Source organism: Pyricularia pennisetigena, chromosome 3 (assembly GCF_004337985.1).
Source record: "Pyricularia pennisetigena strain Br36 chromosome 3, whole genome shotgun sequence".
Classification (NCBI taxonomy): domain Eukaryota; kingdom Fungi; phylum Ascomycota; class Sordariomycetes; order Magnaporthales; family Pyriculariaceae; genus Pyricularia; species Pyricularia pennisetigena.
In genome coordinates this window covers 5,736,030-5,749,115 of record NC_043742.1, presented here as the reverse complement: position 1 = coordinate 5,749,115, position 13,086 = coordinate 5,736,030, and the positions used below count along the sequence as shown (strand labels likewise).

The window sequence follows — 13,086 nt, the reverse complement described above, 5'->3', positions numbered from 1 at the left end:
GTACGCGCAAAATCTGTGTTCCTTTGCAACTTGGCTTTTTGACGGCGTAGTAACCGTTTGAATTAAATAAGGATCTTCTTACTGCGTACTACCTAATGCGTCTGTTCCGGCGGCGTTCTGTAGACCCCGCAGATACTGCTGTGGGATGACGTCCAAGGGTTCGAGCCTTTTACATCGCTTCTGTGCCGTCTTGAGAAAAGTGTATCGTTTGAAGGAACCTCGATCGAGGTCTCTATCATTAGAAAAGCACCTACTGTAAACTTTAATCGTGCCTTATACCAATCATTTGATCCAGTGTTGTCTAAATAGTCCGAGAAAACGATGTTGTACCCGTGGTCCAGTTATTTTTGACTGGTAATTGAGGTGAAATTTCGCTAAATGCATGATTGATAATTCGTCTGGAAACTATAGAGTCAGGATAGAACTCAAGATCACAGCCAGTAGCTTCTTGTTGAGTTTTCCAACTTGTAACGGTTGCGGCTCTACGCAAACATCAACGCCTCTAGGATCCGATGAAATACCAATGCCAGCGTCAACATGGACATGTGCACTGCATTATCAATAAGCGAACAACCAATACATGTTCGGCTGATTTCTAGGATGATGATTTTCTGACGCTGAAAAGGAGTTGAAAAATTAATCTTGGACGACCTCATGGCTTTAGAGCCAGTCACCTTTCACGCCTGTCTGCTGCTGGCAATGTCGACTTCATTTTTAGATGCGTGGAATATGGACGCGCTGACGTCGCTTTGTTGTTTTCGGATTTTTGGTTGAACAACAAAACTCAGACCGGGGTTGTGAGCAGTGGAGCCGGGCCAACCGATGAGCGCTTTGCGATTGGCGACGCGACTGTGAGCACGACGCCACAGCCAAGCACATGTAGCCACAGCCCCGCCCAATGTAAACAAAGACAAAGTATTAACCAAGAAACGCGACAAAACAACATCATCGCGCGGCGTAAGGTGCGACCTCGTCTATCCTCACCAAGCATCGAATATAATATCAGCTTATATTCATGACTTTGGCGGACTCGGCTTTTCTATTTTATTTTTTACAGTAATTAATGGCAACAGCTGGTCCTAGCTACTGCCTGGTATCGCTCTACTTTCTTACGCGTTGGCGATTTTTTAAGTGCCGTCGCCGAAGCTGTGTGTCGCGCATCGCCAATAACTGCATTGAACCGATTTCTCGCCCCCCACGGCGCCCGGCGTCCACGACCCAAGCCGACCACCGCAAAAACGACAGTCCCACGTCAAAATGGCGTCTCTGACCGGCGCAGACCAATATTACGTCTATGAGAATCGACTTGCGTCTTTTCTCGAGCCTCAACCCGTGGCCAAGAGACGCGCGTCCAACGCGAGCTCCAGGACCCCCAAAACGTTGACATGGCCGCACAAATTCCTGCCACCATTCGAGGTAGGCCTGCCCAGATTGGAAACGCTTTTGGCGCGACTGATTGCGAGTTCTATAAAGCTAACGTTCTTACGTCCCGACAATAGCTTGCCAAGGCGGGCTTCTATTTCGATCCGCACCCATCAAATCCGGACAATGTAACTTGTTTTCTGTGTCACAAACAAATGGACGGCTGGGAAGCCGAGGACAATCCGATAGAAGAACACCTCAAGCATTCTCCGAGTTGCGGCTGGGCCGTGACTGCCGCAGTTGAGGCCGAGTACGATGGCTTGGAGCAGGCAGACCCTAGGGAGGCCAGGCTGCTCGAGGCGCGCAAGGCCACATTTGCAGGAAGGTGGCCATACGAGTCCAAAAAGGGTTGGAAGTGTAAAACAAAGCAGGTGAGATTGTGCTGCAATTCGGCCCTTGGTTGTGTACAACCATCTTGGTGCTAATCGACACCCAAAAACACAGCTCGCTGAAGCCGGATGGATTTACACACCAACAAACGAGTCGGACGACAATACTACTTGCGCCTACTGCCAGTTAGCACTAGATGGGTGGGAGGCGGGCGACAAGCCAATGTGAGTGCAGCTGCTTGGGAGATGGTTCGGGTGAAATCGATGCCTGATACTGACTAGAATGCAGAGATGAACATTACAAGCGGTCGCCAGACTGTCCTTTCTTCGAATTTATCAACAGCAGGCCACCGCCGAAGAAGACGAGAGCAAAGGCAACTAGGGGCTCCAAAGCATCGCGAGCTTCAACGCAATCTGCTGCCACAGCCGCCTCGGATTTGACGACTGTTACCGATATTCCTGCCGATTATGATGACAGTGTCATGACAACAGCCTCAGTAATGACCCAGAACAGCAAGAAGACTATCAGGACGAAGAAAGCCCCGGCAGCCACAAAAGCCCGGAAGACTCGTACCAAGAAGGAAGAGCCTGTAGAGATCCATGAAGATGTTGAACCTCAAGACGAGGAGATGCCACCACCACCACCACCACCACCACCACCACCGAAGCCTGCCAGGGGCCGCAAGAGAGCAAGCGACTCCATGGAAGACTCAGCCATGACGAACTCGGAGGCCCCAGCGCCCAAGAAGCGCGCAACACGCGTTCGTGGGAGCCAGAATCCAGATGCCTCGGTCCTCACGACGATCTCACAGGCTGATGTAGAGATGGCAGAAAGCACCACGCGACCAAAGACTACGAATGGGAAGAAACGGGCAGCTGCCGCAACATCTACCAAGGCGACTAAGGCACGCAAAGCATCGGCCCTGTCGGTGGCATCGACCGCATCGACCGCTTCTATGCGACGAACCAAAGTTCCCGCGGATGATGAGCTGGACCGTCAATTGCAGGAGGATCTCGACAGACCGCTGACTGACGATGGAGACGTTGCAGCTGATTCCGACTCAGAGAGGAGAAACGTACCTGCTGCGACTTCGAAGGCTAAGGGCAAGAAAGCCACGTCGAGCAAGGGCTCCGCCACCACACAAGCACCGCCAGAAAAGCCCGAGGAGAGAGATTATGAAATGTTTGACCCCACGCCGGCTCAGTCAGACGAAGTGGCTGTCGAGGCTGACCTCGAAGCATTGGAGGACGAAGTTTCAGTGGCTCAAGAGAGTACGGATCTTGCGGTGCCCAAGAAGGGCAAAAAAGCAGGCGCACGCAAAGTCTCCAAGCAGACAAAGAGGGCAAAGGAATTAACGCCAGAACCCACAGTCGAAACGGCTATGGATCTGGATTCAGAAGATCAGCCTAAACCTGCATTATATGATCCGGACGTGGATGAGCTATCGCCTTCTGCCCAGTTGAACGCCGAGGTGGACGTTTTCCACGATGCCAGCGAGGTACATGATTCTAGCACCGCCACAATCGTCAAGAACGAGGCGCCCCCAAAGCGTGGTAGAGGTCGTCCTAAGAGGTCAACGTCGTCGCGATTTTCTTCGAGCAGTCAGCTATCCCGCCCATCTATCAAGCCCGGGCCGTCGCCTCTGTCGGAACAGGAGCCTTTGGCGTCTTCGGTCGTCGATACTGGTCTCACGCGTCAGACAGGGGCAAACAAAACACCAGAGCCTGTGCTTGATTCTCCTGATGAAGCGCAAGTTTCCCCATCGCCACGGACGCAAAAGCAACAATCTCTCCCACCCGTTGGACGGTCAGCAACACAAAATCAACCAAGCCTTCCGCCACCCGCCACCCCATCTGCTAAGCAAGCTGTGCTATCACCATCTCAATCGCCCCAGTCATCTGACGCCGAGAATCAGCCGCCTTCTTCCAGGCCACCTGCAAGTGCCGTCTCCAAACGTGTGGTACTGGCACCTGCAGCCAGCAGCGCCCAAAAGCCACACGATTTTCCGGTTTCTACTCCCGTGAGAAGCACATCTCCAATGAAGAAACGCGATGGCGGTAACCCCCGGCTCATAGGTGGGCTTCAGAGTACGACGCCATGGACAGCGGTGGATATCGATCTCATTTTCGCAAACCATGACAGCCTGATTGGAGCGGATGATGAGAACATGGACAAGGAAGACACCAGCTCAAGACACGCTCACAAGTTCCTCACTCAAGGTGGTGACCTTACTTCACCTGAGAGCCGGATGACGGTTGAGGAGTGGATATATCATAACGCCGGCAGGGCCGAGCAGAAACTCAAGCACGAGTGCGAAGCCCTGGTCAGCTCATTTGAAAAGGAGGGGACGAGAGCTATGCGGGTTCTCGAAGAGCTGGTTGTGGAGTAGCGGCACAAAATGTCCGATGTGGAGGCTTTCGTATCCCGTGCGAAGGACTATTTACCCAGGACTATGATGCGTTGGGTTGGGCGTTTGCAAGGCGCTGGCGCTGCTTTCTTATCCCTTCCCGATTTGTTTATCTTCTTGTTTCCTGTTGTCCAATTGGCAATCTATGTCCTTGATACCTCTGGTTTCTATCTCTCGCAAAAACGGTTTTCTGGGGTTTAACTAAACGATCGGGGTATAGCGTTCATCACGACTGTCTCATGCACTTACGCTATCAATGAAGAAATCAAGTATTTGTCCTATTGACCATTTCCTTCTTACACGACCGGTTAAACCCCTTGCCACTGCTCACCGACTTTTTACTTTTTTGTTTATCAGCTTGCTGCATGCACGGAGTGGTGCATCTGGGTTTTGCCTGGAGATGGAAGGGGGGCCAGGGTCCCATGGCACTTTTGAACATGTGGGCGTCGCATATCAGGGGTGCGAGCGAATAATGGGGACTAGCTGCACCAACTCTGGCAAGTCTCTGGCCTATCCTATGCAGGCTTTGTGGACCCAACGGCAGTTGGGGTTTGTTTCGGTCAACATTACGCCATGAGATTCGACAAATGCGTTTCCACGCGCCCCTTTACCGACGCAACGGAGCCGAGAAACCTTGTGAACTACTCCATCGGGAAGACTGTGATACATGGTAAAGTGCTGACAACCTTGCGGACAAGCTCTAGGATGCAGTACACACCTTGGCAGCTCCTAGCATTTCTCACCACCGTCGGGCACCAAGGCTAGAATGACTCGGCGACAACTGTCAAATGTTTTCTCGTGTCGTCCGAAGCCTTATACGCGACAAGTTGTGGTCTGTCAATGAGGAGGACCAGCAAACCGTTGCGCGAATCACGGAAGCGCCCGGCCGGAGTCCATGTTTATTATGCGTTGGTTCCAGCTGAACGATTCAGGATTTTGCAGATAACAAGACTTTTATTCATTCGTTCTAGGAACGCTGCTGACCACACTCGGCATAAATTTCGGGGGTATATACACTTGGCGGCCCTCGCTAGGCCTCTGTTGAACTCCATTATGGGCTGGCTGAAAAAGGACGATGGGTGCATACCCACAACACCCTTTGCTTCTTGATCCAGTAGTATGGATCCTTCCGGGCAAGCGAGGACGGCGCCGGCCTAGCAATACGTCAGCTTCCTTGCCTGCCGGGTGAAATATATCGCCCCCTCATTGGGGCAGGGAGCAACTAACCGGCTGCCACGATTCAAAATGAGAAACCCCCCCCCTTCGGAGGCAGCGTATGGGAGCTATGTACAAGCGTCCCACGCTGATGTCTAGGCCTTGAAGTTGGTCGATCCTGCGACGCCACTATGTCTCCGGCATGGTAGGTTTCCGGGAGGGATGAGCGAGAGGAATTATGACCCACGTCGGTGCATCAGCAAAACCATGAGATGACATTGGCCCATTATGGATATGTTGTTGAATTCTGCAGCAGAATGAAGTGGAATTCATCCAAACTCAGAGTATTGCGGTCAAGTTCACCCTGCCAATCTCAAGGCTTGAGACATGTCAACGGTGAAGAACGCGACGGAGAATTCTGACGCGCGCATATGAGCCTGATGGGCAGTGACAGCCCTAGCGACCAAAGACCTGGGAATCTGGGAACCTGGATCTTGCCTGGAAAGTCGGGGTGAGAGTGAACACCGGGAAGGGGTGTGATGCTGGGATCACCTGGTCGGACCCTCGACAAAGTTTGACGCACGATTCTGCGTTGCCACCACCACATCGTCAACACCACCAAAATCCCAGCCTGTATGAGTGGCTTTTTTTTTTTTTTTTTTTTCCTCTCTTGATTTCTTTCTTTCACCTAGACTTGGGCAGCAAATCAACCGATTTGATTTGTCTTTGTCGGAAAAAGGAGGGAGACAAAGAAGCAAAAATGTCAGATGCTGCGGGTGGTGTGGGACGCGTTGCTACGCTGAGTATTCGGTAAGGGTCAATGCGGGCATATGCTTGAGCTGCCAGTAACATCCGAGGGCGAGTCAAAGTCTCCAGAGCGATGGGATTGGCAAATGGACAAGCCTGCCAGAAGCAATCTATTCGGATATCTGGAGGAGCCCGAGAAAGACTGCCTACTGTGTACAAGAGGATCCAAGGTTTTGCATCTTTGTTTGAAATGGAAATATAAATACAACTCCGACAGTCCGGTCCAGTTTGATCTCGACGAGGACGAGCACCAGGGACCCCCGTCAAGTTTAGATCTTGTTTCCATCAGTTCGGTTGCAAGAGTCAGTTGGTGCCTTTCGCTCGGGACACTGGAACACACGTTTTTAATTAATTAAATTGGACGAATTTTCGGCCGGGACCTCAGGTAATTTCTCCTTTTTTTTAAAAAATTATTAATTTTACCTTTTTGCTTTCTTTCTTTGTTTTTTTTTTTTTTTTTTTCTTTACTTACTATTCCCCTTGATTTTGCCCACTCCACCCACGTACCAGCCCGTCGGGTCGGTTTCTGCACCAACACAGGAATAAGAATAGGAAAGAAAAGAAAAGAAAAAATTTCAACACATATACATCTACAGCCCTACGCATGCAGTCAGCAGCTTCGTCGTTGTCGTCGTCTTTGGCTGCGTTGACAAGAGTGCACGGCCTCTAAATAAGAGGGACTGTTGCGATCCGATCCACCTAATCTTTTTTCCCCTTCCCTCCCCCCCTTTTTTTTTCCCTTTTGTTGTCGTGGTCAGCTGACCGCATACTCTTTTCCTCAAAGCGCTCCTCTTGGACTCCTATATTTAAGATATTTTAAGCAAGACACCTTAGCCATGCTGACCTGTTTTTCCAGAGATACCGGCATTCTACCTGGACAAGCCGTTTGCCTTGGGCTCCGACTGTTGAGGCAGTAGGGATGGATATCCAGACCTGCGCTGTTCTCTCTGCGCTGGAGACGGTGGCATGGGCCGGGTTTCATGAGTATCGGTCACTTGCCCTGACGTCTCGCAAGGAGCTCGTTGCGGTCTTTTCGGTCTTTTTCTTGGTGCAGTATCTCTGCGTCAAGGTATACCGGATATTCATATACCCTGTCCATGTCTCTCCACTGAGACATCTGCCAACACCCAAGGTAAGTGACCGACCACCAGTCTTGTTGTATCATTGGACAAGATCTATATTGGCCATCTGATAACCTAACTTGATTATGACAAAAACAGGGGGACCACTTCATGCTTGGGCAGCTTGTCAACCAATTCCGAGCATCCTGCCCGAACGAGCTGAATCTCAAGTGGGCAAGCCAATGGCCTGATAGTCCGTTTGTGCGGTTTTACACCATCGCCAACAGGGAGTCGCTTCTGGTCAACGGCATTGAGGCGCACCGAGAGGTCTTTACCACCCACTGCTATGCATTTACAAAACCGAGCTTCTTTGGCCGCTTTGTTGGCGACATTGCTGGCACCGGACTGCTGCTATCTGAAGGAGACGAGCACAAGAGGCACCGAAAGATGATTCTGAGTGAGTTATTGGCGTGGATAGATGTTTCTCGTAACCCCGAGATTCCCATCTCGTCATTGTCCGGCGAGGGTAAGGGCGGCCACTAACCACCATGCGGAGCAGATGTCTTTTCAATCCCGAACCTGAAGAAAATGTTCCCGATATTTCAGGAGAAGGCCGATGAGCTTTCGCAACATATCGACGCCAGAATAGCGGCAAGCGCGGATAGTACTATCGATGTGCAGCACATCTACTCCAAGGCAACCATCGACATCATTGGCATCACGGCCCTGGGTCTGGACCTTCGCAATCTCAAGTCGAGCAAACTTCGGATGGACTTCTTACAATGCTATCGTCGCATGCTTGAGCAGTCATACCTGGCGGCCCTCATCTCATTTATCAACATACACGTTCCCATCCGCAGGCTTTTATGGTTCGTCCGCGCCAACCGCGACTTTGTCGAGGCGACCCAGGAGGTTCGCAGCATGTTGCGGACCTGCATCCGAGAACGCATCCGGGACGTCGACTCGAGGAAGGGGGCAGAGGTCAAGTTCCAGAGCCGCGACCTGCTGACGTACATGGTCGAGGAGAGGCTACTGGCGCAGTGCAAGGACCCGCTCACGACCGAAGACATACTCGGCCACCTTCTCAACTTTTTGTCGGCCGGCCACGAGACGACGACGGGCGTCATGACCTGGTCTTCGTATGTCCTGGCCACCAACCCCCGGATACAAGACAGGCTGCGCGCAGAGGTCGAGGCGCTGCTGAGGGAGTCGCCTCGCCCTAGCTACAGCGACATTGAGCGGATGCGGTACATGCACAATTTTGTGCGTGAGGTTCTCCGCCTCTACAGTCCAGGTGAGTTTTTTTTTTTTTTTTTTTTTTTTTTTTTTTTCTTTTTTTTTCTCCTCTCTTGGGGGAACAAAAATGCCTTTGGGAAACACGGAGTGTGACTCGCGTCTTCTTGCTATTGTTCTGCACTGTGCTGACCCCAACCCTTTTTTTTTTTTCCTTTTTCCCCAACGCAACAGCCGTCGCCACACACCGAGAAGCCGCACAGGACGTTACAATCTGCGGAACCGTGATCCCCAAGGGGACGCATCTTGTGGTCTGCCCGTCGGTGTGCAACAAGTCGAAGCGCATCTGGGGCGCGGACGCGGACGAGTTCGTGCCGGAGCGCTGGGACAAGCTCGAGGGCGAGGCGGCCACGCCCTACTCCATCATGACCTTCATCGCGGGGCCCAGGCAGTGCATCGGAAAACAGTACGCGCTGCAGGAGGTCAAGGTGCTGCTGGTCGAGGTCCTCAGCAAGTTCAGGTTTCTGCCGACCGAGGACCTGATCAGGAACGACTTCAAGGTCAAGGTCGGCAACCCGGGCGTGGTCCTCCGACCCAAGGGCGGCTTGAAGCTCCGCGTTGAGCGTCTCTGAATTGAAATCACTAGAAAAGCTTAGAAGGAAAGCTAGAAAGCTAGAAAATAGTAGTATATAATTCTCTCTCTCATCCGTCTTGGTTTGGGGTGTTTCCGGCTCGGGAGGGGGACGACTCGAGGCAGGATGAGATTGCATATAGCCAGCGTCAAATGTTATCGGTTTACTTTGTCGTTTCCTTGACCCGCCGTCCTGAAATCTGACAGAGTGTGGTGTGGTGCAGCAATACAAAGTCTCGTGTCACAAAGTACGAGGTATCGAAGCTAGTCTCGCAAAGGACTTGGCTATCTATATTGTTTGTGATGATACATCACACAATGAAATGCTAAGTAGGTGATCCCCAACACAATCGCTTCCCCACTCAGTTTCTAACCCCATCTTCTATCGATTCAGGTCTCAAGCAATGCGGAAACACGAGGCAGTTTGCAGCGTCTAGGACGCCGAGATATATTACGAAACTCGAAAAAATTATTTGTTTCATTCCATCGAGCTAGGGCTTGGGCTGACACTAGCCGTGAAAACATGACAATCAAAGTAATAACTACGAGTACGAACGCCATCTAGTTTTGCCTGAGAAACTCGCTCTTCTTCACCAGCCAGCCTATCAGAGAGGGACCCAGGCCCACCAAGCCAACGGAGATTCCACGGCACCAGAACGGTTCCAATTCAAGGCCGCCCAGAAGATATCATTTGTTTCCCGAGCTGCCGCTGCCGCTGCCGCCGCTGCTTCCACCATAGCCAGACTGATGAACCTGGCCGCTGGGCGAGGTGTAGGTGGATCCGCCGTTGCCATTGTTGTGGTAGGTGCTGCCGTCGGGGTTGGAGTAGTAGTAGGAGCCATCACTGCATGAAACGAGTTTGGTTTCGACGGGAAAACTGTTGTATCAGCACTACTTTTTCTTTTCTCCGCCGATTTTTACCCTGTTGATCCCGAAACAAAAAAAAAAAAAAAAAAAAAAAAAAAAAAAAAAAAAGCGTTCACCTCGGCCTGAGATATAGGAAACTCTGGGTGCTTACGCGTTGGAGTAGTGGTAGCTGTTGGAGCCGTTGCCGTAGTCACGCGAGCACCAGTGGTTACCCTAACCGCAGCAAAAGCGTCAGATACATCAAGGCGTTGTTGGGTTAATGGTGAACACAACTGGCTTGGACGCCTCCCGCCCCCTTCGATGTCGAGCATGGCTCTTCTTACCTGGCTGTTGGTGCCGGAGCCCTTGTAAGTGTAGTCGTTGTTGGCTAACATATCGAAACTAATCTGGTGTTGTTCTGTTGGGAGATTCGATTACTGATTGGGAAGGGGTCCGGGCGTCCGAGGCTTGCAGACGTCAAGATGGGCTAGTTGAAGCTGAGAAGAAGACGGAATATGGAGGGCGAGGCGCAATTGCATTTTACTTGAACACCAGGACCAAATGCATGTAGCCCCACCAAGGAGTTTTTTGTCTGCCTTGTCCTTGCCGCAAGCATGCGTACGTTTCTAGCAAGCGTCAAAGCATCAAAGCAGTAGATTAAACTCTTGACTTTATCCATGAATTGATTGGTTGGATAGATATGCTATGCTATGCGTTTTGGTTCGCTTGGACCATGTGAAAGAAATCATCACTTGTGCAAAACCTAACGTCTAGACGGACCCAAACACACACAAACACACACAAAAGAAACTTACATTCCAGTTTCCCATTGACTACATGTAATCGCATTTGCACATTCACCGCACCAAGATGAACAAGTGAAACAACAACAAAAAAGAGTTCCCTCCCCAGTCATGCATTTAGAGCCAACCACAGTCTTGTCTATGAGATGGAAGAAATACAGGCGACAGCGATGACCGCGGGCGCTTCCTGGGATCGCCCTCGCAGGGAACCGTTTTAAGGGTTCACCGAGGCCATATGAGGCCAGTGATCCGATCATGATTCGAAACAAGCAAGTGAGGGGGAAATCCGGGGTAGGATATACCCTTCGGCAGTTTTCTAAACTTCATTACAAACATCAGCAAAGTACATACACAAAAAGAAAAAAAAAAAAAAAAGACAGCATTCCTCCACGGAATCCATTTCAGAGAGTACCCCGAAACGCCAAAGCGGACTTTTGGTTCAAATAAAGTCAACATGAAGTATCCCCAAGGATCGTTCCCGCCCCAGAAAGTCAGCTCGCTCTCGATCTTGAAATTGCGTTGGGCGAGGCCCGATGATAGACGCTAACATCTTGTGGTCAAGGTACATAGTCCACTATTCCGACTCGAGTCCAGTACCAGACGCCGCTGCCTCAGCCAGCATTGTGTTCGTTTTGTTGTTCATCAACACGGCGCTCCTTGTACTAGCTTTCGCTCTTGAGGATCGATTGTGTACACTGCTCTTCCACCCCCGCCGACCGACCATCATCAAAGTACCTGCTTCCGTCGGGATTTTTTTATAATACCAACTACCATCTCTACGGCACAAAGAATTCAGTTGATGTTGACCCTCAGCACGCCGTCTGGGAATGGATAACTAATCCCAGCGAGAGCAGTTGAGATATGAGTGCCGTTACTTACTTACCTGTCGGAGTAGTGATGGTGGTTTCCTCCGGTGCCGTAATCCCCAGAGTCCCAGTGATTGCCCTGCCACTCTCCCTTATCGCCGTCATCCGCTTGCTGTAGTGGCACAACGCGCTCCACAGGTTCCAAACGGGCGAGAAAACAAAGTATTTGTGAGGACTAAATGCAAATATTTGCCTCAAATCTTTAACTCCGACCTCGGCCACGACGAGCCACTACTCTACATGATCAATCTGAATGAACCTCATTCCATCTGCGTCTCAGACAGGCTATGTAGTGTTCATTACAGTCATAGATATCATCCATCGTATCCGCCAAGCTTCCATTTCCCGCATATGGCCAGTCATCCGAGCCCTCGAATTCTTTAAGCGCCCCAAAGGCCTCAAAAGCCCTTTGGTAGGCTTCGTAATAGGCTGCGTAGGCCTGAAAAAACCTTCTGAATCCCGCCTCGTAAAGGGCTTTTTGCTCAGCCTCGTAGGCCTCATTCTTGACCTGGTCCCTATATCGTTCGGCCTCGCGCGCTTCGTATTCGGCCTGCTTCTGGGCTCTTTTGGCCTGCTGTCTGGCTCTCTTGGCCTCGCGGACCTGATGAGCTTCGCACTCGGCCCTCTGCTCGGCGCTTTTTGGCCAGGTAGTCAGCCTCCCAATTCCTTCAAAATATTCATCCTCCTCAACCTTTGTGCCATCGTTGTTTTCAGACTGTCATACTCCATATCTTCATCGACGAAAGAGGCGCAAGAAGGCGGCCCAGCCTCGTCGTATCTGTCATGTCCATTACCGTCAGTGCTTGTTTTTTTTTTTTTTTTTTTTTTTTTTTTTTTTTTTTTCTTCCACCCCGGATAGTCGTCTAGACTCATCGCCGCGGCGAGGGGTTATTCTTCCGTGCTGTACTCTTCAGGGGAAGAATGATAGACCTATGAGAGGTCTATTAGCAACCAGGAAAACCTACATCCCCGCTCAACGGCCGCCCAACTGATATGAGGACGTACACGCTGTGGTTTTGAACCAACGTCTCTGTAGCTACTGTGACTGTGCCCCATGACCAGCTCTCTGAAGCTCTTCTCCAAAGCAGCGGAAATGTCCTCTATCCTGGGTTGCAATGGATCCAATTGTGGGAGCTAAAAGTAGTGGCTGAGATCGAGTAGAGGTGACAGTGATGGTCTTGCTTTGGAGATGAACCGGAGGAGGGAAAGCTACCAAGCGGAGGGAATATAAGTAAGACCAAAGTGATACATCGCCCCAAGAGTTACCCGGTTAGCACTGAGGCAAACATGTATGTACCCAAGTACAACCTCCGAAAGGCTCGTTGCATCCGTCAGAAAAGTGACCGTGTTGCACACCACGCGGATCGTCCCGGCCTGGGCAGCTGTTATACAAACGACCCAACAGAGCCTGGCCTCAGATGTGTAGCGGTTATGACACCATTACAGAGTGCGAGATGGGAGAGGAACAAGAAATGTATCCATACATGCGATAGAATATTTGGAGGATTAGAAAAAAAAAAAAAAA

At 50.9% G+C, this 13,086-nt stretch overlaps 4 protein-coding genes across 4 annotated transcripts; 2 read left to right on the top strand and 2 right to left on the bottom strand.

The window, feature by feature from the left end:
• Positions 1 to 1,257: 1,257 nt before the first annotated feature.
• PpBr36_03284 (uncharacterized protein) lies at positions 1,258 to 4,141 on the top strand (the record flags this gene model as incomplete). The annotated part of the gene is made up of 4 exons (XM_029890457.1): positions 1,258 to 1,416; positions 1,500 to 1,793; positions 1,867 to 1,976; positions 2,041 to 4,141. 4 exons carry the CDS (start codon positions 1,258 to 1,260, stop codon positions 4,139 to 4,141), a joined length of 2,664 nt encoding a protein of 887 aa, XP_029753831.1.
• Positions 4,142 to 7,040: 2,899 nt separating this feature from the next.
• Positions 7,041 to 9,047, top strand: PpBr36_03283 (uncharacterized protein; the record flags this gene model as incomplete). Its single annotated transcript, XM_029890456.1, has 4 exons — positions 7,041 to 7,253; positions 7,342 to 7,639; positions 7,742 to 8,476; positions 8,650 to 9,047. The coding sequence occupies 4 exons, from the start codon at positions 7,041 to 7,043 to the stop codon at positions 9,045 to 9,047; spliced, it is 1,644 nt and encodes a 547-aa protein (XP_029753828.1).
• A 686-nt stretch (positions 9,048 to 9,733) lies between these two features.
• On the bottom strand, positions 9,734 to 10,287 carry PpBr36_03282 (uncharacterized protein; the record flags this gene model as incomplete). The annotated part of the gene is made up of 3 exons (XM_029890455.1): positions 9,734 to 9,890; positions 10,065 to 10,126; positions 10,237 to 10,287. 3 exons carry the CDS (start codon positions 10,285 to 10,287, stop codon positions 9,734 to 9,736), a joined length of 270 nt encoding a protein of 89 aa, XP_029753829.1.
• Positions 10,288 to 11,805: 1,518 nt separating this feature from the next.
• PpBr36_03281 (uncharacterized protein) lies at positions 11,806 to 12,617 on the bottom strand (the record flags this gene model as incomplete). Its single annotated transcript, XM_029890454.1, has 2 exons — positions 11,806 to 12,276; positions 12,567 to 12,617. 2 exons carry the CDS (start codon positions 12,615 to 12,617, stop codon positions 11,806 to 11,808), a joined length of 522 nt encoding a protein of 173 aa, XP_029753826.1.
• Positions 12,618 to 13,086: the final 469 nt, after the last annotated feature.